Source organism: Branchiostoma lanceolatum, chromosome 10 (assembly GCF_035083965.1).
Source record: "Branchiostoma lanceolatum isolate klBraLanc5 chromosome 10, klBraLanc5.hap2, whole genome shotgun sequence".
Lineage (NCBI taxonomy): Eukaryota > Metazoa > Chordata > Leptocardii > Amphioxiformes > Branchiostomatidae > Branchiostoma > Branchiostoma lanceolatum.
In genome coordinates, this window is record NC_089731.1 from 18,151,075 (window position 1) to 18,176,202 (window position 25,128).

At 40.6% G+C, this 25,128-nt stretch overlaps 1 protein-coding gene across 1 annotated transcript; it reads right to left on the minus strand.

Annotated features, from left to right (window-relative positions):
* Nucleotides 1-1,068: 1,068 nt before the first annotated feature.
* On the minus strand, nt 1,069-25,031 carry LOC136442919 (uncharacterized). Its single transcript, XM_066439949.1, has 15 exons — nt 24,920-25,031; nt 21,103-21,656; nt 19,930-20,095; nt 17,883-18,010; nt 15,940-16,134; nt 14,797-14,911; nt 13,876-13,957; nt 12,130-13,007; nt 10,806-10,887; nt 8,025-9,025; nt 6,971-7,096; nt 6,477-6,704; nt 5,097-5,312; nt 3,868-4,029; nt 1,069-1,839 (listed from the first exon to the last, which is right to left on the minus strand). The coding sequence occupies exons 2-15, from the start codon at nt 21,619-21,621 to the stop codon at nt 1,595-1,597; spliced, it is 4,143 nt and encodes a 1,380-aa protein (XP_066296046.1). The 5' UTR covers nt 21,622-21,656; nt 24,920-25,031; the 3' UTR covers nt 1,069-1,594.
* Between the last annotated feature and the right edge of the window lie 97 nt (nt 25,032-25,128).

The window sequence follows — 25,128 nt, forward strand, 5'->3', positions numbered from 1 at the left end:
TTTTCAGTATTTTTTTTATCATGTTGACCCTCCGGAGGGGAATTATATTTCATCTTTTTGCCCCCCAAAATCAGACGGAAATCAATGCGCTCGTGTATGTCATCCATAACAATAATGTGCTGTATCCTATGCATTAAATAACAAAGAAATAAGGTCATAGATGCTATTTCACATAGAATTGGTGGAATGGACTTTCCCCGTAAAGTATGCACTTTCTGAATGGCTACCACATTCAAATTTCAATTCTATCTTATTTCATAAAACAAGAAGGCGTTAAGCAAATGCAATAGTATTTTCTATTTGACTGTCAATTGGTGCCGTAACAGTAAAAACATGAAAATGGCATGTCAACGATAACTTTTTCATACATGTAATTTATTCCCATCGCCATAGATCAACTTTCAAAGAAATACAAATACATATCTCTAACATTTTACTTATAATCTTACACTTTCATAACCTTTATGTCCCATGACAGTATACAGTAACACCGAAGCCTAGTCTACATTTTGTACATCTCACTCAAATAACATGGACAGTATTTAACATACTTTCACCAAATGATCAATTAACAGGGATGTTTGTCCGGCCAATTCACCAGTCTATTTCTAATAAACAAAACTAAACGAAAAGGGGTACAAACATATCTATCTGCTATCTATTTACATGTTCCATCAAATATCACACTTCTTGACCTTTCATATCATATCATATCATATCATATCATATCAAGGCACTTGAATCATCAATACTTGTTTTGAATATCACCTAAGGCAACAAACAATTCTATTCACACCCTAATCCCCATACATAACCCAGTAGAACACTGTAATATCTTAGCTCTAGATACATATTATATAAACCAATATAAGATGCAACTTCAAAACTGCAATCTTACCAAACATTACATGTATGCAGACAGAAGAATAAATGGATAATACACTTTTAAAATGTGTATGAAAATAATGCAAAAATGTGCTGGTGAGAAAGAATGGCAAATTCTTCCTTTCAAAATTATCTTTAATTTCAGCTTTGTATTTGTTTAAAAACAGATACAAAGCTAAAATGTAGCTGACTTAAAAAAGTCATACATGTACAATGTAGCAGCAGTAGAGCAAGTCTACTAGTACAAGAACTAGTAGCACCCTGGTTTAATACATAACACATAACAGTACTATGACTCAGGATTCAAAATAGCCAGAAGATTTGGTGGGTACATCCATATGCAACAAAATCAATGTCTGGATAAAGTAACAAGAACATCTGCTAGCCTTTCTCATTTGAACATGGATGTGATGAAACAGGCAGTGGGAAAGTTCTGCATAGGGCAACCTTTCAGTCCTAATGTGCAAGAAAGAAGCACCTTGGTTCTCAGTAGAAAATGTGCGTTGAGTTTGATCAATCTTTCCAAATTTCATTATGATCTCGGAACAGATTACACCCCTAAGTTCCAACACCCTATATATGTTCTGACACCTCACCCTAACCCTAACCCTAAGACTACTACTACCCCTTACCCCTAACCCTGACCTAGGGGTGTAAAAATATAGGTGTGTTGGAACATGGGGGCGCGGGAACATGGGTGTGTCTCCGTTTACAGCTCGTCCTTGGTCTCCGTCCCCTGTCCATAGTCGTACACATACTGGTGTTCCGTCGTGATCTGGGGCGTCGCCACGACGGGCCCCTCGGTCTCGTACGACCACACGGCGCGTCCCGTCTCACGATCCACGCAGAAGACCGGACCGCTGATGGAACCGATGTACACACGGCCATGTTTGTCCAATCTGGGGCTCGACCAGACCTCTTCACCGGCGGGAAACTTCCATACGACGGATCCATCTGGAAAACAGAACATGGCTGTGAAAAGTGATCTTGAACCAGTTTAGCTAATTGAAGAGCTAATCTTCCATTTTTCGTGACAGAGAAGACAGATGCTACATGTATGTACAGTATCTACAGGTTCATCGTACTGGAGGGATTCCTCTAGCTCTTTTCAACAAGCACATTGAATAGAGGACCGCAGCTCAACGTGCCATTATAAAGACTGCACCCCCCTCCGATACCATGCCTGATTTTAACTCCCAACCTTTTGTTCCAGAGACAGACTGTTGTTAAATCACTGGACTATGGACGCTACTATACTATAATAACCATACAGTCTACCATGAGTTGCCCGACTCTAGCACAAATTGTTGAAAAACCTTCCTCTTTGCGGCCTGACTCCGTAACCAATACAAATCTTGGTGCCAAATGGCTACCTCAGCAGTCAGAATATAGAAATATGATCTTTATACAGATAAATGACATCTCAATGTATTTGTTGATGGAAAATGAAAACCATATGTTATTGATGAAACTTCTTGACAAATGTTAGAATATTAACATGTGGACAGTACCAGATAAAAAATAATCAACTGTACTAAAGAAATAATTAAGCACAATGACAATAATCAAATGAAAAATCAAACAACATACATTGTACGTTGATGAAGGTTAGACATCCAGGTAATAAGATACGCCAAAGATGATTACTCAAGCAACTGGATAAGATCTTGAAACAGTCAGACGTTTCAGACAGTATCCACTGTCTTTCGTCAGTGACTAACGATAGGACTGAGAACACCAGGTTTTATACCAAAACTCTTTTAAACCATATTAACCAGGTAGATGACAACATCAAGTTCACACAGGAGTCATGTCAAAACAACATGCTCCCCTTCTTAGACACCAAAACCATCATAGAGAAGGATGGCAACCTTCAGTTCGAAGTGTACAGGAAACCGACCCACACTGATCAATATCTGGCCTTTGATTCCCATCACCCTTTGGAACACAAACTAGCAGTGATTAAAACTCTCTTCCATCGAGCAGACAATGTCATTACCTCAGACGAAGCAAAAACAGATGAACACAGACATCTCCGTGTGGCTTTAGCCAAGTGTGGCTACCAAAATTGGACCTTCAACAAGGCCCTCAAACCTTCTGACCAGTCTAAGAAAACACTCAAGTGCAGACCATTGACCAACAGAAACAAGGTCAACATTACTATTCCCTACATCCAAGGAGTATCGGAAAAACTCAGACGTATCTTCCAAAACTTCAACATTGCCACTAACTTCAAACCTCACTCAACTCTCAGGCAGAAACTAGTCCATCCAAAAGACAGGCCTGAAAAAGGCATCAAAGCCAATGTCATCTACAAACTGAAATGTGAGGAACCGAACTGCAATAACATGTACATTGGGGAGACAAGTCGACCACTAAAAGAAAGGTACAAGGAACATTGCAGAAAGAGCGCTAACCGCTACTCCTCTGCCATTTACCACCATCTAAAACACAACCAGGGACACTCATTCAATTTCGAATCCACGGACATCCTAGATCGTGAAGAACGCTGGTTCGAACGGGGAATTAGAGAAGCAATATATGAGAGGATGTACAACCCCGCCCTCAACAGGAAAGGGGGTCTACGCGTTCAACTTTCAGGCACCTGGGATAATGCACTGCACACCACCCCCCACCCCCGGACAAGCAACATTTAGTTACTGTACTAGAACAATAGTAGCTAATTGAACTACTGGCATAAACTTTGTCTTGAATTAATCTTCTTTTTAAAGAATACTTCAAGACATCCTAAATTGTCTTTACCTCATTAACATATCTATTCAGAGTTTTGGTATAAAACCTGGTGTTCTCAGTCCTATCGTTAGTCACTGACGAAAGACAGTGGATACTGTCTGAAACGTCTGACTGTTTCAAAATCTTATCCAGTTGCTTGAGTAATCATCTTTGGCGTAACATACATTGTAAGTCATGTAAAAGAAAAGATATCTAAATTTGAAATTTGAAAATGAAAGTATGGCTGACCTTTCTGTTTGATTTTGAGGAGGTGTCCGTCCCCAGAGCCGATGTACAGGTACCCATCGTTGTCCAGGACGGGAGAAGACATGATCTCCCCTCCCAACATCTTCTCCCACTGTAGCTTCCCTCGTCTGATGTCCACAGCCATAACTGACCCTCCTACTGTGGCTGTTGAATGAATGAATGAATGAATGAATGAATGAATGAATGAATGAATGAATGAATGAATGAATGAATGAATGAATGAAGACCTTTATTGTTTATTCGTGCCCCGAGGAGCTAGATACAGGTCGTCTAACATAAACCTAACTAACATGTAAGTGACATATACAGTGAATCATATTCAGTAGTACTACATAGTTTAAGCATACATGGCAGACGAAAGTGATAACTAATTAATCCAGTTGAGTCAACTACTTCTCGCTTCTTTGTATATGTGTATAATGTACAAACAGATCATGTTTCTTATACAAGGGTTGTCTAGATGCAACAAAAATATGAATTTATAAATTGTGCTTAGATTTTCAAAGTATGGGAATTTTTCCTTTAAATACATTTGAAAAGAACATTTTTTTCTTTATCGTAAAGTCTATAATCTAAAATGAAGTGCCGCTCATCTTCTTACAATATTGGCAAAGTCTATGTTTTAGAAGCGTGCGGTTGTGCCTTCCTGTTTCAATATGTAATTTGTGACAACTAATCCTGATCTTAGTGACAGCTTAGAGGCAAGCAATAATACATTCTATTTCTTGAAGTAGGGATTTGATACATGATATTCAGAGTTAGCTACATAGAAAAGAAAATAGGTCCCTTTAGCTCAAATGGTAGCAGCCTTACAGTTGAGCTCTCGGTTCCAATTAGTTGCTAAATAACCCTGGTACAAATCCTGGGACAGGACATCTTGGTTGGGGCTGCACCTGTCTTTTGGAAGGGACGTATAATAGGGGTCCTGTTTTCAAGGAGGTGCCTCTTGCATGTTAAAGGGGAAGGCCAGCAAACCCTCCCCATAAAAGTATACCCTGCTACTGAAAGAGCAAGGAAACTTGCTGCCCTGTGTGCCACTAGCCCAAACCAAGCTGTTTCTCAGTATCTGAAAAAGTATCTCAGTCTCCAACTTATTGGAACCAAGAGCTCAACTGTGAGGCCCCTACCAGTTGAGCTACAGGGACAGTGAACTTAATTAGCTAAACTCTACTGTAACCAAACACATTAACATTAACCTCTACATTACCTACCCAAAAACAGTGTCCCATCCCTGTTGATGACAGGCGTAGAGTCCACCCCGTCGTGGTCCTCCCCAACGTCAAACTTCCTGACCAGACTGCCGCTGTCTGCGCGCAGCGTGTAGATGTGGGAGTCGCGGGAACTGTAGTACACGTACCGCCCGTCCTGGCTCAGGATCGGGGCCGACCAGATCGGACCGGCTGCTTTGAAGGACCAGGCGGGAGTCCCTGGAAAAAAGAAACAAGTCTTAAAGAGTATATAATCATAATATGTCTCCACTGACACAACTTTTACAGCAGATTTAGATTATTTCTCTTCTTAGACCAAACCAATTTACTTTTCTTGGTTAACGGAATAAAATTTAAAAAAAAATGCTAGATTGGAAAAATAACATGAAAACAGAATCTCAGAGGAATATTTTTACTTTGGTGCAGACAGTATTAGGGAGTGAACAGAGCCAGGTGCAAGTTTTCACCCCAGCCTTCAGTTTTTATGATTTTTTTTGCTGAAATCAAAAATCTGTTAACCAAGAAATTAAATTGGTGTGACCCTAGAGTGTCAGGGAGTTAGTAGCTAAATTGACTCCAACCCTCATCCCAACATCATAAATGGATTATCCTCTGTAGGGGATCTCTACCCGTCTGACTCAAAGAACAATAGAATCGGATTAGAGCAGACGACAGGAAATCATTTGCATATTAACTGACGTCTCAAGGTTTGAAAAATCCTGTATTTCTCTCACTAATTTTTGAAGAAAACATTGTCAAACCAACAAAATACTAGTAACGCAGATACGTGTAGGTGTAACAAATCTACGTAATCAATACAATATGTAACTTTGCCAGGCAACTTTCCGAAAATCATTACATTGTGTTTTCAACTGTCAAAGTAACCCCTTCAAAGTTGGAATTGTATCTATATTTTCCTCAGAGCTGAATTAGCTTTGATAGCTGTGGGTCTAGAAGTATGACTTATACAATTGTGGTGACTACTTGATAGTCTAAGAAACCAGTATAGACTCAGGGGCTCTGTAGAAATGTAATTTGTATACTGACAGCCAATGTCTGAGACATTCTACCAGTGAGCATGGCAGGCCAGTGTTGTAATTGCTTCATATTCTTGGTTAGGTACTACAAAGCTGACTTGTTTATGTGCAACTATACTTTGATTCCTTTTATACACTATATGATTTCAAACATGTGCTGAAGTAACTTCAATACTTGGTAAATTGTCTTAGCCAGCGAGCCCCTTCACTGATGTGAACACCACGGCATTCAGAAGCAGACTGAGGTCTGGGAGTTTACGTTAGCTGAATTTATCTTACAATTTGTCTTACAATCCAGCCTTGCTCTTTAAGTGATACCGCAACACAACATCATCTAATGCTTTACCTGTCTGTGAATCCAGCGCAAAGGCGTTAAAGTTGGTTTCCGCCATCACTCCCACGTACACCAGCCGACCGTCATGTCCAAGAGCAGGGTGTGTCCAGATTTGTCCGCCAAGATCACGTGACCACTTCACCGCCCCGTCCGGCGTGAAGGCGTACATCATGTTATCCAGGGTGCCGATGTAGACCGTGCCATCGGCGCCAACCGTGGGGGAACATGTAACCGAGCCACCTGAAACAGACACAGTCGTAGCCTTAGATCAGTACCATATTGAGAAAAAGCCTTTGCAGCTTTTTCGAATACTTAACTTACTTAGATCTAAGTAGACACAACCACACCAATTAAAACACAAACAATAAATAAAAAAAGACAAAACATTTTAGCAAGTTTGAAGAGCTACTCAATTGATAGTTCAACTTAGATTTGCTCGTACGAATTCTAATGATTAGAAATTACCATTTTTGACCATTTGATGAATAATGAGCTACATTACGAACCTGTCTTATATCTCCACACAACTTGTCCGTCTGTGGCACGTAAGGCGTTGACATGACCATCCTCCGTCCCGAAGTACACCACAGACCGATCAGGACTGAAGGCAGGAGACGAACCAAGATCCTCCTCTAGAAACAAGGGAACAAATGTGAAAAATGTCAGTCGTTTGTGTCTCTTTAACTACATGGTATCAGGAACAGTTTTGCAATTTTTGCGTGGATGGCATTCAGCACCAAGGATAGGTCTGTTTCTTTGTTTTTGTGTGTATAGTATTCAGTTACAAGAATAGCTGTGTGTGTGGAAGACATTCAGCATCAAGGACAGGTCTGTTCGTGTATAGTGTTCAGTACTCACAATAGCTGTGTGGATGGCATTCAGCACCAAGGACAGGTCTGTTTGTGTGTAGTGTTCAGTACCCACAATAGCTAAGTGTGGATGGCATTCAGCACCAAGGACAGGTCTGTTTGTCTGTAGTGTTCAGTACCCACAATAGCTATGTGTGGATGGCATTCAGCACCAAGGACAGGTCTGTTTGTGTGTAGTGTTCAGTACCCACAATAGCTAAGTGTGGATGGCATTCAGCACCAAGGACAGGTCTGTTTGTCTGTAGTGTTCAGTACCCACAATAGCTATGTGTGGATGGCATTCAGCACCAAGGACAGGTCTGTTTGTCTGTAGTGTTCAGTACCCACAATAGCTATGTGTGGATGGCATTCAGCACCAAGATCTGTTTCTATGTGTATAGTGTCCATTACCAGGCATAGCTCTGTGTAGATGGTATTCAGCACTAAGGACAGGTTTGTTTCTGTATAGTGTTCAGTTCCATGTACAGCTCTGTGTGTGGATGGCATTCAGCACCAAGAACAGGTCTATTTGTGTATATATAGTGTTCAGTACCCACAATAGCTAAGTGTGGATGGCATTCAGCACCAAGGACAGGTCTGTTTGTGCATAGATCTGTTTGTGTGTGGAAGGATGCAGATGGACATTGATAACAAAATTACCATTGCCATCATCATTGCCTTCTTGGTGATGCTGTTATCCACTTTAACTAACCTGTTTTAAATGTCCACTTGACTTTTCCGGTCTCCCCATCAAAGGCATACATCTTGCCATCATCAGAACCAATAAAGATTGTCTCATCTTCCAAATTCACGAGCTCAAATAAATTATTTCTCTTCTGATCTTTATTGTCCTTTTGTACTTGTATTTCTTCTTGTTTACCATCATCCGCACTTTCTATAATCCGGTTCCATTCGTCATCGTCTTCATAGATTGAAGGTTGTCCATCCTCATTTATCTTGACCGGAACAATCTTTTCTTCCACGACGCGGAAACTGAGCTCATCCAGTTCCATTTGGAGAACCTCAAGGTTAGTTAGGATATGCTTCTCCTTCGTGGACTTCGGAATGAGGATGACACCTTTCTGTAAGGCCCAGCGCAGGACGATGTTGGCCACGGGGATGTCTAGGATTTTGGAAAGTCTTCCCAACACGGGACTTGCCAGGACAGGATTCTTCACTCGTTCCACGGTCTTCTTCCTATACATCCAGTCCGTCCACATGCCGCCCAGCGTGCTGTACCCCTGGTACACGATCCCGTGCTGTTCACAGAACTCTCTCGTGGCCTCGTCGCGGTAGAACGGGTCGAACCAGTTCTGTACGACGGACACGGGAACCTCCGCCATGGACACCAGTTTCTCCAGGTGTTTTGGGTAGAAGTTGCTGACCCCCAGACTGCGAACTTTGCCCTCGTTATGAAGCTCCTCCATGGCCTTCCAGCTCTCTTCCCACGATCCTTTTGGCTCGTCGGGGGCGCACTGAAAATGAGGGTCGCTGCAATTTTGATCATGGATCAAGAGAAGATCGATATAGTCCATTCCTAGCTTCTCAAGTGACTCCTGGACAGAGTCGAGCGTCAAGTCATGGCCGAAGAATCTCGGGGCGAGCTTTGTGACGAGGAAGATGTCTTCTCGAGGGATGCCCGAGTCTTTTATGGCCCGACCGACTTCTTCTTCAGAGTGGTAGCGATAATAGGACTGCGCAGTGTCAATCATCCTGCAAGGTAAGAAACAGTCTTACTAGTAAAGTTAAAAAGTCTGACTTGAGCTCACTAAATTAATCTTCCACTGGTCATGACAGAGAAGACAGACGCCATGTACAGTATTCATATAGGCTCATTGTACTGGGGAAACTCCTTAATTTTGTTCAACAAGCACAATGAACAGTGGACCACAGCTTAACTTCCCTTCCTATACAGGACTGCAATTTTTTCCAGTAGACTGCATGTCAGGACACAGCCAAAATCGACTTGTGGTTTCTTGTTCCAGGTCCACTAACCGCTGGACAACACATGCTACAAGGCTTTTTCATTCCAACCTTTAAATTCTAGAAATACAGCTATTAAAGCAGCCATTTGCGTTTGGAAGTTGCTACTTGCAAGCTTCTGGACTTGAATGAAACTACTATCTAACTGTAATCTATGTAATAGATCATTGTTTGTTTGTTTTTGTTTGTTTGTTTGTTTATTTGCATATATGTACAATTATTAAAAGATAAACAGGGAAAAAAGAAAAACATGCAGGCGGGGCCAGAAGCCTAGGTGGCTTTTCATGGGCCTCCCCTAAACTAGACAATAGGAATTTTTACAAAATTATACATAATCAAAACTAATCAAAATCAACGAAAGAACAAATTGAAATTGTACCATAAATCCTATATAATGAAACAAATGGAAAAAAGAGGAACTACAAAATGAATTGAGTTGTAAACATAATAAGTAAGATTCACAATAAATAAGTGTGATTATCAAATCACAATTTACAATCTATAAAGAAATAGATCAAAATTATACAAAACTAGAAAGGCCGTCATTTACCCCTGAGCAAATACAGCATGTTTCGCCCATACTCCTCCCCATGCAAGAAGTGGGCTGTCCCAAAATAACACCTGGGCAAATCGAAATATAATTACTGCATGTAGAAAGGCAACATTTACGAGAGCATCATACTTCGCCAATCTCCCTCCCGATGCATAAATTGACTGTTCTAAAATCACCCGTGCAAAAAAAATCTCTCTACAAGTTCTGCGAGACCCCAAGAGCTTCTTACTGCAAAGGCTTGCGTGTGTTCCTGCAATATGACCTCAGGAAACCTGAAAAGAACACGTGTTCTTTGGCTAGTAGCAAATGGAACGCGGGGATCCTTAGATAGAACATGGATTCCTTGGCCAGCAGCAAATAGAACATGAAACAGGGATACCACTTTTGGCCTGTTTTTGGTCTGAAAATGGGTCCAAAAGTCCCCAAAATGAAGCATTTTGAAGTGATGTACACCAGAAATGTGATTGAAGTCCTGTAAGGACATGTTCAAGGCACCCTTGTACCGAATTTCAGGTCACTTGCTTGAAATACCAGGGCACAGGAGCCCAAAATATAAAAATTGTCTAAACATGCCCCAAAAAACCTCCATAAAAATTTTCAGGTCTGTTTAAAAAAAATGAAAAAAATTGCCTGAGGGTATTTGCCTTCTTTACCTCCATGCCAAATTTCAGGTCGGTTGATTAAAACATAGCGGAGTTGAATCAATTTGAAGATTTGGCAGAAGAAGAAGGAGAAGAAGAACATGAACAAAAACAATATGTTGAGCCATAGTAGGTATGGCTAAACATAATAATAATGATATGAATTATTCTGTCATCAAATATCAATTATCATTAATGATAATCTAGCTCCAACATGAAACATAAGATCATCATCAGGACAATATCTGTCAAATGATAACTAACGTTACCTCTGAAATGACAGCCCCTACCCCTAAGGTTTTGATTGACAGCTTACCTGTACCCAGCATTCAGTGCAAACAGCACCAGGTCATAGGTCTTGTCCATCATCCCAGCTGTCCCTAAGCCAAAGACTGGAACTGAAAGAAATTCAGAAATAATTTGTGATTCTATAATTGTGATCACGTTAAGCCATACTTGTGATTTTTGCTCAAAATAATTCCTAACAAACAAAATGTTGTCATTTTCCTCAAGCATGCTACAAAAGTATGCCAACCAATCATTTTACTAAATTCTGTACTGAATTGAGTGTTTTGTATCTACTGTGGTGAACTATAAACAAAATTTAATAAGCTATAATAAAAAATCACCGACATACCTCAAGTAGCATTGTAAATACAGTAAAAGTACCTTCAGTAAAGTCTTTTAAAGGGGCATATTGTGACATGAACATAAAACAAAATTCTTTGTTTTTGATTATCTTTCTACATCATTAGTTGAATCTACCTTATTACACTGCACAGCAATATTCATCACGTAAGGATGCGACTTTGTAGTGTCGTGCGAACGTCTTGAAAAAAAATTATATACGCAATCCCAGCCGCCGCTTGAATTGGCCGCCATCTTGTCCAACATTCCGACGAACCACCGAACACGCGATCGAATGCCCGACGTTCTGAAGTTTGTTTACTTGTGGTGATTTTCCTATGACGCTCGAACTCCGACCATAACGGTCGATTCGGATTTTTCGTAGCGTTCTACGATGGCTCATCTGCATATTAACTTGCGGGACGCAAGTCAACATGTAAATGAACCAGATTTCACACGTTTTGCGTTTTTTGTCGTTTATTAATGCTGGAAATGTGTCAAAATGTAGGGAATATGTTGGAAATAAGTAACAGATAAGTTACAAATGTGAATGTTAGTGTAGATCTTAAAAATTCTTACTATTTGTAGTTTTTGCCCACCAGATTCTACAATATGCCCCTTTAAAAGCAAGTACCTCAAAACAACTTAACACATATTGGCGGTATTACGCCTTTACACAGGCAGTTTTCGGCTCATTTGTATCGCGTTTGCAGATTTTTAGCACACTTTTTAGTCTTGTCAACAATGTTTGACAAATTTTTGTGCAGTTATCCGGCATTGGTGACGATGCGTTGTACAGAAATGCAAAGTCACTAATAATAGAGTGAATGGGAACCGGTTTGGGATTTTGGGATTTCGTGCAATTAACAGAAGTGTGCATTTATCCATCATGCAATTAAGTGGCTTCTACTGTATATGACAAATAATTATTTTTTTGGTCTACCAAATTTGAAATAGGTCAAAGATGACTGATATATTTTGAAATCCACTATATTTTCATGTATGATACATACTTGTGTGTCCACTGGGCATCCTGAAATCTGGGATATGGATTGGAGGGTTCTCAATTCCCATGATCCTGTTCACCGCAGCGTCGTCAAGGATTGGCTCCCCGTCTTCGTCGATCTCTATGGGAGTGATGCTGAGGTCAATTGTTGTCATGACCTCCTCGCTCAGGTCAATGTCCAGGACATTAAGGTTGTTCAGGATGTACTTTTCCGTCACCGCTTTGGGAATCACGACCACGCCCTTCTGTATGGCCCAGCGTAGGACAATATTGGGCACCGACATATCAAGTGATATGGAGAGGCTATGGAGAGTTGGATTTACGAGAATGGGGTTCGCCATGAACCGGTCGTCGATGATCTCGGACCACTGCGTTCCGAGCGTGCTGAATCCTTGGTACACGATACCGTGCTGAAGGCAGAACTTTCTTGTTGCCTCGTCGCGGAAGATCGGGTCGAACCAGTTCTGTACGAGCGAAACGGGCACCTCCGCCATGGACACCAGCTTCTTTAGATGTTTGGGGAAGAAGTTGCTCACTCCCAGGCTCCGGATTTTCCCCTCCTTGTGGAGCTCCTCCATGGCCTTCCAGCTCTCTTCCCAAGACGCCTTGGGATTATCCTTGGGGCATCTAAAGGAATCATCATCATCATCGTTATCATCTGCCTCCTCCTGGCAGTCTGGTGAGTGGATAAGGAACAGGTCGACATAGTCCGTGCCCAGTTTCTCAAGAGACTCGTCCACAGACTTCTTGGTTGAACTGAAGCCAAAGAACTTTGGAGCCAGTTTGGTGATGAGGAAGATATCCTCGCGGGGGACGCCCGAATCCTTGATGGCTCGACCAATAGACTCCTCCGAATACTTGTAAGACTGTGCAGTGTCAATCATTCTGTAAGGCAAAGATAAAGCAATCATTTTTTTACTGAGGTAACTAGTAGTAGTGCGATGTGGTTTTGCTGCAACATGTTTTTTATCAAGCACACTGGGTCACCCCTACTCTTCTTGATAAGTGTTTTGTGCAGAGGTTTGGTGCTTGAGGCTTACGCCTAAAACTCCCTTATGCACAAGGCCACCAGATTTGCATCACCGTCCGATATCACGAAATAATGCATCTCTTACACATCCAAGCTGGGGCCGACCCTAGGATCTAAATTCGACCCGCGGATCTACCGAATTTGATATTTATCCTGTGCAGATGGAACAAAAGGAAATGCCATTGAGAAAGGATCCTCACAGAAATATAATAGTTTCCTTTCTTTCATCTCCCTTAAACCATCCATCCTGAGCTAAGCAGCTAATCAACCAGTCACCCAGCCAACCAACCAACAAACTAATGAATGAACAAAACCAAAAGGGGACCATACAAACAGAGAATATCACATGGCATATTCTTTATCACTAACGTTAGGGTTGAGACGGGGGGTGGGGATACCGAATACGCCATGCATATACATTGTAATATGTAATTATTACTTTGTGTTTATGCAAACACACATTTCAATGCAAAATACATCAGAAGTAGTAATAATTTCAAATTATTGAACGGAAGCCCCTGGAATACTGTAAAATATTAATCAGCCCGGAACACATTTATCCAATGTTATCACGGCCCATGGCATGAAAAGATGTTGAAAGTATTATTAATAAGGTTTAATTGTCATAGATTTTCAGTCAACAACATGAAAATTTTGATAACAAATGAAATAATAAGATTATCAGCAATTCAGGCATTTATCAAATAAAACCTATAAGCTCACCTGTATCCAGACTTTAATGCATATAACACGGCTTCATAGGTCTGCTGGAACATACGGGCTGTGCCTAAGCCAAGAACAGGAACTAAAAGGAAAAAAAAAGTTAGATAAACCATAAAATGTTTTGCATTTCATGTCTACTTTTAAGTACAATCTAAACTGCCCAAGACGACCACTCAGGGCACCAGTAAAATTTGGACTATGTAGACAGGTGATCATTATATATAGACAGAATTCTTAATACTTGTGTCAATGGGAAAAGTCCAATAAAATCTTAGCGTAGCCAGTATACAGCCATAATTTTAGTTGAAAGGTAAAAGGTAAAAGAAAGCAGTCATCCTTAATTGAGGTGAAGCATGATGCTTTTTCAAGTACATGCTGTTAACTTTTCAAGTGTTTTTTCAAGATGTACATGCTTTTTAAATCCCTGTTTTGAGCACAAACAAGAATTCACAGCATCTAAGAATTTATTTCTTGAACTTTCTTAAACCAAGAAAGTTCAAAAAAACTATTCTTAGTAGAATCAAATTTTCAATAAAATTTCTTAAGGAAAGAATCTGTAAGAATACCATATCTAACCAAACACAAAACAAATCTTAGTAAGACAGCAAAAGACAATTTTTCTAGAAAATTTTTATTGTAAAAACTAAAACATCATGCTAGAAATATTTTCTTAACTTAAGAAAAAAAAGGTGCTGGAGTAAGATTCTTTATGTAAGAATTGACATAGACAAGACTTTGCAGAAGGTTTCTTGAAATTTCTTGTTTTTCTTTGTTTAAGAAAATATTTCTCAACAAAAGAAAACAAGAAAAATAAGAAAAAAACAAGAAAAAAGATTTTCGGTAGTGTATAATCTACAAAACAGTTAAACATATTAGACTACATGCTACCAATAAATCTTATTATGATATCATAGCTCTTACTGGTATATCCACTTGCCATCTTCTTGTCTGGCACAGGTTCAACCTCCTTCATATCCCCAGACTTGTAGCCCTGCACCCATCCTTCCTTGGTCTCTTGTGGCAACGACTCTATGATCTAAAGAACAAGAAGGTTGAATACCGTATTTTCTCGATTAAAGTACGCCAGCATCGTCTCTGCAAACTTGAGGATTGCCTATGACAAGTTACAAATTGGCAGGTATTGAGCCATGTATTGTTTCACCGCAGCTGGGTTTCTGGTTTGATTAAGCAAGGGTTTGAGTTTGAGGTCCTTTTCCAATTTGTCCTGGCAATAACCTCAAATAAAGTACGCACCCTGACTTTAGCAATGATTTGTGGTGCCTTTTGAATTTTGAAATGCTTAAAAAGTGCGTACTTTATTCGAGACAATACGGTAGCAAGGTTCTTTTATTCACAACCAAGCATTTTACAAGAGTCAACGTTTCGACAGCTGTCAGCCATCTTCGTAATACTGACTAGTTCACAGTGAACTGAAGCTAGGTGTTACCGCTAACAATGCAGTCCCAAACATTAAGTATTATTAGGGCGTTTAAACTCGTATTTTCAAAATCCATTTTTAGTGATTTCTATCCAAAGTAAGTTAAAATTGAATAACACTATCCTATTGCATATCGACCATCATGGAGCAAAGATGTGATGTTGCTGTGTTGGTGGGAGGTCATTGTATATCTGAGTGCTTGGAGGCTAGCCATCATTTCAAATCTTCGGAACATGCGCGATTCTGTCCGATAAGTCCTGAACGCTTCCGGTGAGATGATCACGTGGTCATGGTTCAATGTGCTTGGACCTTGTCACGTCATACGGCCGGAAGTTAGCGAAAATTGTTCACAGAAAACGGTTGCGGCTGGATTCTGGGCTGATTATTGGGTGGTACAATTTTTTTTAAATTAAAATACTCCTTTTATGGCTAATGTTTCTGTGCTCTTTTTAAACGCCCAAAGTATGAAATAATGATGCAAATGTGGGGAAGTAAATGCTAATTTCATATAGATTGCTTTATCCAGAATATTTCCAGTTTTACCCCCTGAAATCGCTTAGGGCGCCTTTAACAAGAAAGCCTTTAAGCTCAAAAATGATGACAGAAGTACAGTTAGCAATGGTTACCTCACTCAGCGACCGTGGAGGTCCCGGTTTACAGCTGATTTCTGGTGGTTGCTCCTTTACACACTGTAGGTACACGGCTGTGCTCTCTACAACCATCACATCAGGGTCGAACTCTTCCTCCATTCTGTCGTCACATTGTGGAAACGAGGTGAACCAAATGCTGAAGGCAATGTTGGGGTCTCCTTTTGATTTCACCTTTAAAGGGCATAAGACACAATACAACATTTTCTTATTATCTGAAATAGGAGTAGCATCATTCAAGGAATACAAACGTTTAAAACGAATACACACCCTTCTGATGTAATGTAACATTGAACCATCAGAAACTATACCTCCATGGATCCAGCTCTTTATTCTTATCTGATCTTCTCACCAGGTGATTGACTAATGCCCAGTCATGACGTCACAATGAACACGGCAGCCGGTTCGGAACCTTACACCACGGCTTGCGAAAAACACCAATTTAATTTCTTGGTTAACAGATTTTTAGTTTTAGCAAACTTGTGAAAAATTGCACCTGACCCTGTTCACCCCCTGGAATTGTGTGCACCAAAGTACAAACTTTCCTCTGAGATTCTGTTTTCATGTTGTTTTTCCAATCTAGCATTTTTGTTTAATAAGTTTTTCTTTATTCCGTTAACCAAGAAAATAAATTGGTGTGGCCTTACATAGTATTTTTTCAAATCTAATTCTGAAGAACATTCTGATATACTATGACTTCTGATTTTATTTAGATCCACTTTGCAAACTCGGTGGTATATTTGATGGTTTTATGACCATGGCATGACCATGAAAGAATCTGACACTATAACCACCTCATAAATAACCTCATTCGCTTCGCAAACTCTGTAGTCTATTTGGTGGTTATAGGAGCCGCCCAGGCCTTATGACACTGTAGACACCTTGGGGTGGGTCATTTACACGATATACATGTAAGTGGCATAATGGATAAAACATTCAACTGTCAAACAAGGGAACCCCAGTTCGATCCAGAACTGCCCCCGACATGTCTGAACTTGCGCCCCGACGCTGTGCCCTTGGGAAAGGCACTTAACACGACTTTCCTCACTTCACTCAGGTGTAAATGTGTACCAAGCTCATCTAGGGTTAGGGACGTCCCTCGGATAGGACGTTAAATGGAGGTCCCGTGTTTGGGAGCCACACCCCGCGCACGTAAAAGAACCCACCACACCTTTGGAAAAAGAGTAGGGGCATGCCCCGGTGTGCGATGGTCCAAAAACCTACAGTCGGCGTCACAATTTGTAGTGCTGCATACCTAAAGGTAACATCAGGAACAGGTACCGGTACAGAGGTTTAGGTACAGGTCCGGACCTGTATCTGTACCTGAACAATTTGTTTGAAAAATTAACATGTGTTTCTCTGAACCTCTTCAATAACTACAGATTATATCGAATAAACTGTTTTTAACTTGTCTGTACCTTTATTCAAAGAACATAACTAGGTTTCCTACCACCAAATTCCCTTCATAACTCCCTGCCTGCCTGAATGATCTGTTGCACATTAGTTACGCTGTTCCAAGGTGTCACTTTGGTCACGTTTGGTGTTGCATGAGGCCATGAGGTCAGGAAATCAGTGACAAAATAGGCACATACTGTGCTTGGTGTAAATTTAAATCGGTACAGTACACGGGTACTTCACGATCCATTATTTTGGACCTGTACCTAATAAATGTTTACGGTACAGTACCGGTACACAGTTCCGGTACGCAGCACTATCACATGGGTTTGCCCTTAGTAATAACCTTCCGCTAGTTGGGCAACCCTGACATTAACATGCCGAACCAATAAATAAAATAAACACGATATCATTTAACAAATGTAGGCAAGACAAGCTACCCTGCACCATCTGCCAACAGAAAAGCTCTCTTAAAGCTTCACCTAACAGAGAATAACTATGTCAACTAATGCCAAAAGGTTAATTACCGTGTGAAACCACATTTGTGGAATGTATAACATGTCCCCTGCCTCCAACTCAGCAATGGCGTAGTCCACCTCAGCTACAAGTGGGAACTTGACCAGGTCGATTTTTTCAGGTTCCAGCGGTGCCAACCCTAACATCATAGAACAAGAAAGTTAGATAACACAACATCTTCTCTCATCATTAGGTAAAAAGGTAAAGATCATGTGCAATAGTTTTGAAACCAAAGGGGTAGTGGGTTGTTGTCCACTACATCTAGGGCGGCGTGTGGCGCAAGTGTAGAGTGCGCGGCTGTCAAACAATTGGACACGAGATCTAATCCTATAGGTTGTGCCTAGAGACATGTCCGAACTTGCGCCCCGACGTTGTGCCCTTGGGAAAGGCACTTAACAAGACTTTTCTTACTTCACTCAGGTGTAAATGTGTTCCAAGCTCATCTAGGGTAAGGGACGTCCCTCGGATAGGACGTTAAATGGAGGTCCCGTGTTTGGGGAGAGCCATGCCCCGCACACGTAAAAGAGCCCACCACACCTTTGGAAAAAGAGTAGGGGCATGCCCCGGTGTGCGATAGTCCAAATCCTTCTGTCTGGAGTTGGTGATTCACTACAAATCACCTGGATGGAGGCCTGGCGAACCTCCATCTCGTATCAGTCATACGGTGATTTACACCATTCACCCGAATGGGAGACCTGCCATAATTTCAAGACAATGCCAAAATTGTTCCAGAATGAGTCCGTTTACAAGAAGGTCACAAAAAGCTACCAGATTATGTGAATGACAACCCCACACGCATCAACATTTGTCAAACTCTGAAGACACATGTGATTGTTCTTGTGTGTTCTCGCATGCATTGAATTCCCGCGTACGCTGATTGAGCATCATCCGACCATGTTTAAAAAACGTTTTTGACCATAACTGTAAAATGTACAAAGCTGGTGGAAAATGAGAAAATACATGCTGTAAATTGAAAAAAAATTCAGGAACTAGATAGTTATAACTAATGTCGCAGAATGCCAATTGAAAGTCAATTCAAAAGTCAAAAAAGAAGAATAATGTGAAAGAACAAGAATGAATAATCTATAGCTTGGTATACCATACCAAGTGCATGTGTTACAATCATTCATCAAACTTTCCTGACCACTTAGATTCCATATGATTAATAATGAAGGCAACTCTCTTCATTTGCTAAAGGGCCCCTCTCACTCGGATGCAACTAGTTGGCGACTACCGTAGTTGCAAATGACAGTCGCCAACTAGTTTCACACAGAAGCCGAGTAGTTGCCACGCGGTTTCCTCTGAACGCCAATTCGTCTCCCGCGGTGGCGAGTTTTTTTGGCCAGTTAAAAAAAAAGCAAGAGGTGACTGGACGAGAACTAGTTGCCAACTATAGTTGCCAACTACAAAATGTAGTTGCTAACTAGTTTCCAATATTGGCCCCCTACTTAATTGGAACCAATAGTCGCCAATAGGTCCCTGTTAGTCGCCAAAAGGTGTCATTTATTTTGTAAAAAGTAATAACTAAAGTCAGTTTCAAGGTTTGTTTGCTCTAATAAACCTATAGATATATATCATCACACATATATGATACAAAACACATAATAAAGTGAAATCTGGTATATCATTCGTGTCAGTTCGTTTTGGTAGTAGTCTAACGTTATGCTTATATTTCATAATATGTTAATCATGTTGTGTCGAGTATCATCCTTTTATGAGGATTATTTATGATTAATCTTTGATGAGTTTGAGACCTTTCACATTGGTTTTGATTCAGTAGCAACACTGCGGTTTCTGATACCCTGCTCAGCAGGGCTACATTTGCAAATGCGTCGCGCCTCAGTGTGAGTGCTACATGTAGGGAAACTAGCCAAATCATCGCCACTTTTAGTCGTAAACTAGTTGCATCCCGGTGAGAGGGGCCCTTAAACCATGTTTTGTCTCATGCTTGCATCAGTTTTGGGGTTCCAAGAGGACGTCATCCATATAATCTAAACAACATGGCCTAAACAAATTTTAAGTAAAATGCCCCAGATAACCGTTTGATTGCGTCTATACCTGGTAGCACAGTGAAGTCATTGGCATACAAGTGCTTGGCGAACTTGGGATCGATGACCACGACACTTTTCCTCCCCGACACCAACGTTAGGATGTTGTCCTGCCCATCATGGTGGATCACGTAACTGGTGTTCCCTGAGCTGTACAGCATGTTAAAACCTGTCAACTGGGCAGAAAGAACAGCACAGTCACTTTAACCCTGCACATGTTACCTGTACAGCATGTTAAAACCTGTCAACTGGGGAGAAAGCACAGCACAATCACTTTAACCCTGCACATGTTACCTGTACAGCGACCACTATTAGCCAGCAGGGTGTCAGGGCGTCTTCTGGATGCCCTACAGTAGGAATCAAAGAAATCAGCGGCCCTCCTTTTCAGGGGACACCCAGAGGACACCCTGTTTCCTTGGTAATTACAGACACGCTGCGACTATTGTTTTTCCCTCATACCAGACACTGAGACAGCATAAAAAGTTTATTGACATGCAAAGCAATCGGGTAGTTGTTAATTTGAAGATCCTATTGGGGAAGAGTCCCCCTCCCAAATTTTTCGGAAACGGTCAGTCTATAAATCCTAGCTGAAAGCCTGACAGTGATGTTTATACCTGTCAACTAGGAGAGGGAATAGTAGAATCACTTTAACCCTGCACATGTTACTGCATAGCATATTTATAACTGTCAACTGGGACCTGACTCCTACCATATCAAATGATCCATTCTCTCAGATTCTTGAGTTATAATGGCAACACACATACAGACACACATACAGCCTCGAAAAACATATCTATTATCCTTCTTGACAAAGATGGAAAGGAAATTGATCTCGAACCAGTTTAGCTCAAATGAACTCAATGAACAGATGAGCTGATCTTCTACTGGTCGTGACAGAAAGACAGACGCTATATATGTACAGTATTTACAGGTTCATTGTACCGGGGAAATTCCCCTAGCTCTTTTCGACAAGCACAATTAACAGTGGACCACGGCTTAACGTCCCGTCCTAAGGACTGCGACCCTTTCTGGTAGAGCGCATGTCGGATGATCATGAGCAACACAGCCGGTATCGAACCCGGGGCTTCTAGTTCCAGAGGCAAGATCGCTAACCACTGGACTAAGCACACACAAGGCAAAGATAATAGAATACAGATTCACCATATAATCCAACGATATTTACCTTTGCAGCCTGGTCGGGACAGTCCAGACATGCCGGTAGCTCCATGTCTTTGTAGAACAGACTTCTAAGGCCCACGGGGGAGTCCAGATACACCGACTCCTCACGGTAAATCTTCAAGAAGTCTCTAATCTTCATCCTCTTCTTCTTGGGAAAGTCGTTATTCCATGCCTTACTGTAGTCCACCTTCAAGACTTCGTCCCCGAATTCTTCCACGAGATAAGCTTCGTTTCCGGGCCATTTCTGAATGGCCGGCCAATGAGCTGCCCCTCCCTTCATGAGAACGGGTGTGCTCGTTTGGATGAAGTCGCGGTAGAAAGTTTCGGGGTCGGGGACGGTGTTGACAACCTTGACCGTTTCTGACGGTGGCTTATGACAACCAAACGGCTTCAAGTGGCATTTCTGCAGTATTTGGCTGTCGGCAGCAACGTCGCAATGTCGTGACGCTACGAGTAGCGAAAAGATGATGATTAGATACCTCCAGATGGACCCACACATTAGTGTTCTACTGTTTCTCGTCATGTTGAAGGGTGCTGTACTCAGACGTTCATTTCAACCTGGGAATTCAGAAATGAAAAATGTTCAGGGTCAGTCAAATGACTGTTAGCAGTTTCAAAATGCCTGCCTCCAACATTTCTCTATGTATACAATACAATACAATATGATACAATACAAGTGAATGCTGTCTTGTAAAATTTTGTTTTGTTGTGAATGTTACCCGAATATCAAATATATCTCCCTTGTATGACTAACACTACGAAATCATTTCAGCTGCAGATGTGAAACACCTACGGTGATATACTTTAAACCTGTGACCTCAAAAGTAGATGAATATAGTAAACACATACGCAGGCAATTTCCTGAAAAATCTCGGCCTGGACCTTTATCGATGAGCTTATATACTAGTACTAGTAAAACTTTTGGGGGCAAGTCAACTATGTTTCTGGACAATGCCATATGCATAATGCCAGATATGAATAGTAGGGCCGCTACAACCCCGAAACAAGACATACGGAATAGATAAAAGATGCTAATGCATGTTACTAAAAAGAGTCACAAAGTTGATTAACAGTAGTCTGTACAGTAGTCTGACCTGGGTGAGTAGATAGGAGGATATGACAGCTACAGTCGACAGACCATCGGCTCTATAAAGTTGATTGCATTACTGAGAAACCAGGAGTTGGCAGCAATTATCTTCATGCATTATGTACATTGAGCTCAATTATGCCTCTATACATGTATCTAGATTCTGATGCTGGAAATTATAATATGTATGTAGGTGTGTGCATGGGTGGGTGAATGTTTCAGACAATTATGCAGAAAGTCCTCTCCAAATTACATTTTATCAACATTCTTTTGATAATGTTAACTTTAACCTGAAGATTACTGATAATTTTCAGTATTTTGAATCAAGCAAAACATCTTGTTAACAATCTGTTTGAACTTGAAGAGAGTTTGAACCACAATGAAGAGAAATCGGACATTTAATGTCGGTTACAGATAGTGTATTAAAGCTGAGTCACTCAGCTTTTTAGTGGCACTTTTCTAGGCTTTTGTGAATTAAAATGTAATTTTCTGAGGGGTACTTAGTACATGCACAACAGGGTTGGAACTTCTTTTTCGGGAATAATTGAATTAGGTGCACAGAAAAAAATGTGGGTGTTGAATGTCAGCAAACATAAGTTTGACGCTACTGCCTCTCTTAAGGACATCAATATGTAATTCTATCCAGATGTCAATCAACCAAGCTATACATCAAATAAAGTACATTACAAAAGTCTATATTGCTTTTTCTGACACTTACATTTCAAGAATGTTCTGTATACTAGTGCACTAGAGAAGGTTCCGTTACCCAATCGAGTACAAAAATATCTAGGTGCACCAACAGTAAAAAAAATAGGTGCACACAGATGCACATGCACCCACTATTTCGAGCCCTACACCAGTACACTGTAAAACAGTATGGATAGCTGCAACCCTACACTCACATAATTATATCTACTTAGCATTAAGTAAACATAGGGGCACTTCAGCTAGCATCTCTTTGATGCCATTCTAAATGCCATTGTCTCATTTTCTCACAGCAATGAGGTTTAATTAAAGTTTTGACCAGTACGGTCCCTAAATGATGGCTCGGTAACTATGTGACTTTTTATCACCAAGTAGTTTCAATTTTTTACATACTGAATACCAACTAGATCAGGTTTTTGTTTTTACATTACTAGTATGTAACTTGTAAGTGTCACCCACATTTTCAGACAGCTAAAGAATTTGAAAATCATATATACTTTTTTCGACTCTGATAAAGAACAATAAAATAAGACCGATATTGATAAAGATTTCCAATTAAAAACAATGGATTATCTATAGGGGGTCTACATGGGGAGATCCTGGCAATGCTTATTTAAAGGCAAATTTAGGCAAGTGGCAATGTTTAACTGCAAATTCAGGAGCACCAACAATTTTTTGCCTATCGGTGAATTGTTCGTGTGAAAGGTCTAGAGATAATATTCATACTAGTATATAAGGTTACAAGTTTACTAGTTTTTTTTTTTTTTTTTTTTTAACATAATCTTTATTCATTTTTGAAAAAAAAGACACAACAATACAAAGTGGATATACAAGTTTACTAGTTTGTTATTTTGTGGTCATGGGGTGTCTGTGAACTCTCTAGAAAATGTGCATGTTAGTCACAAGTGGCCGTACTACATGTGGGTAATTTTAAGGTCAAAAGAACATTTAATGATCAGTTATTATTTCCTGAGTAAACAAACATGTGACCAGGGAACATTTAATCGCTGTGGGAGAGGTTAAAGATTACTGGGTCTGGGGAAGGCCAGGCTGTCAGCTCTGCAGAAAGAATTTCTGGTGATTTAGATTGGATACAGTTACAGAATCTTTATATATTATATCTTCTGTGGGTAAATTGTAATTTTTCTGGCTATCATCTTTTTCAGGCATACAAGCCCCTCAAACCGAAAAAAAATATGCTGCAAGGAAATATAAGATTTCCCTAGGCCTCTGGAGGTCTTCTAAAACACTGTAATTCACTTTATCTTTCACAGTGTAAGGAAAATGGACATTTTCACTGAACGTTAACTTCACTGTGGCAGCAAGTGCTATACAGAACGGATGTGTGATGGAATCATAAAAAATAACAACACGGTGATGATAAGTTCACGGTACAGAGGTGACCGTGAAAACAGTGAACATAAAGTTACAGTGAAAGTGACAAGAATTACAGTATAATGTTAAGTAGTTGTACAGGTGTCATTTTTCATCAGAAGTGGCTGTTGACAAGTTGATCCTGTCAACAGTAGAAAAAATTCGCACTGTTGACAGGATGATAGTAAAAACAATTGCGCTGTTGACAAGATGATGCTGTCAGCAACTTTGATGCAATCACACTGTTGACAGAATCATCCTGTCAACAGTTGAAAAAATTCGCACTGTTGACAGGATGATCCTGTCAGCTGTAGACAAATTTGCAGGATTCCTGTCAACAGTGCACGTTTTCTACGACTTTAACTGCTGACAGGATCATCCTGCCAACGGTGAAAATTTCCCCACTATTGACAGGATCATTTTGTCAACAGTCTCTGTGGCTTTAGTGAGATATTAATGGTATAGTTTGGGGGAGCATAGGTTTAACGTTACGTTACGTATGATAAAACTTCAAAAACAATCGTGAGGTTCGTAACATTTTGCAACTTCTGAGCCCCCGACTTTATACTTACAGTTAATAGATGTTAAGTGTTCAAAAGCATTGTTGGGAATCCAAACGAAGGCATAGAAAGCTGAAAATCCAACCAAAACGCACCTGCAATGGACGCGACGAGCACTGGACAAACTTGTTCTGCAAGACTCCTGCCATTTTACAACAAAGTTTACTTCCGTGTTGCAACACGTGTGTGTATTTACGACAGTTTCCGGTTTCCGGCATATTTCTGACCATGGAGAAGCGACATCTAGCGATTCTTTTGCAAACTTGCTGTCGAATTTGACGAAGGCACAAGGAAAGGGCCCGAC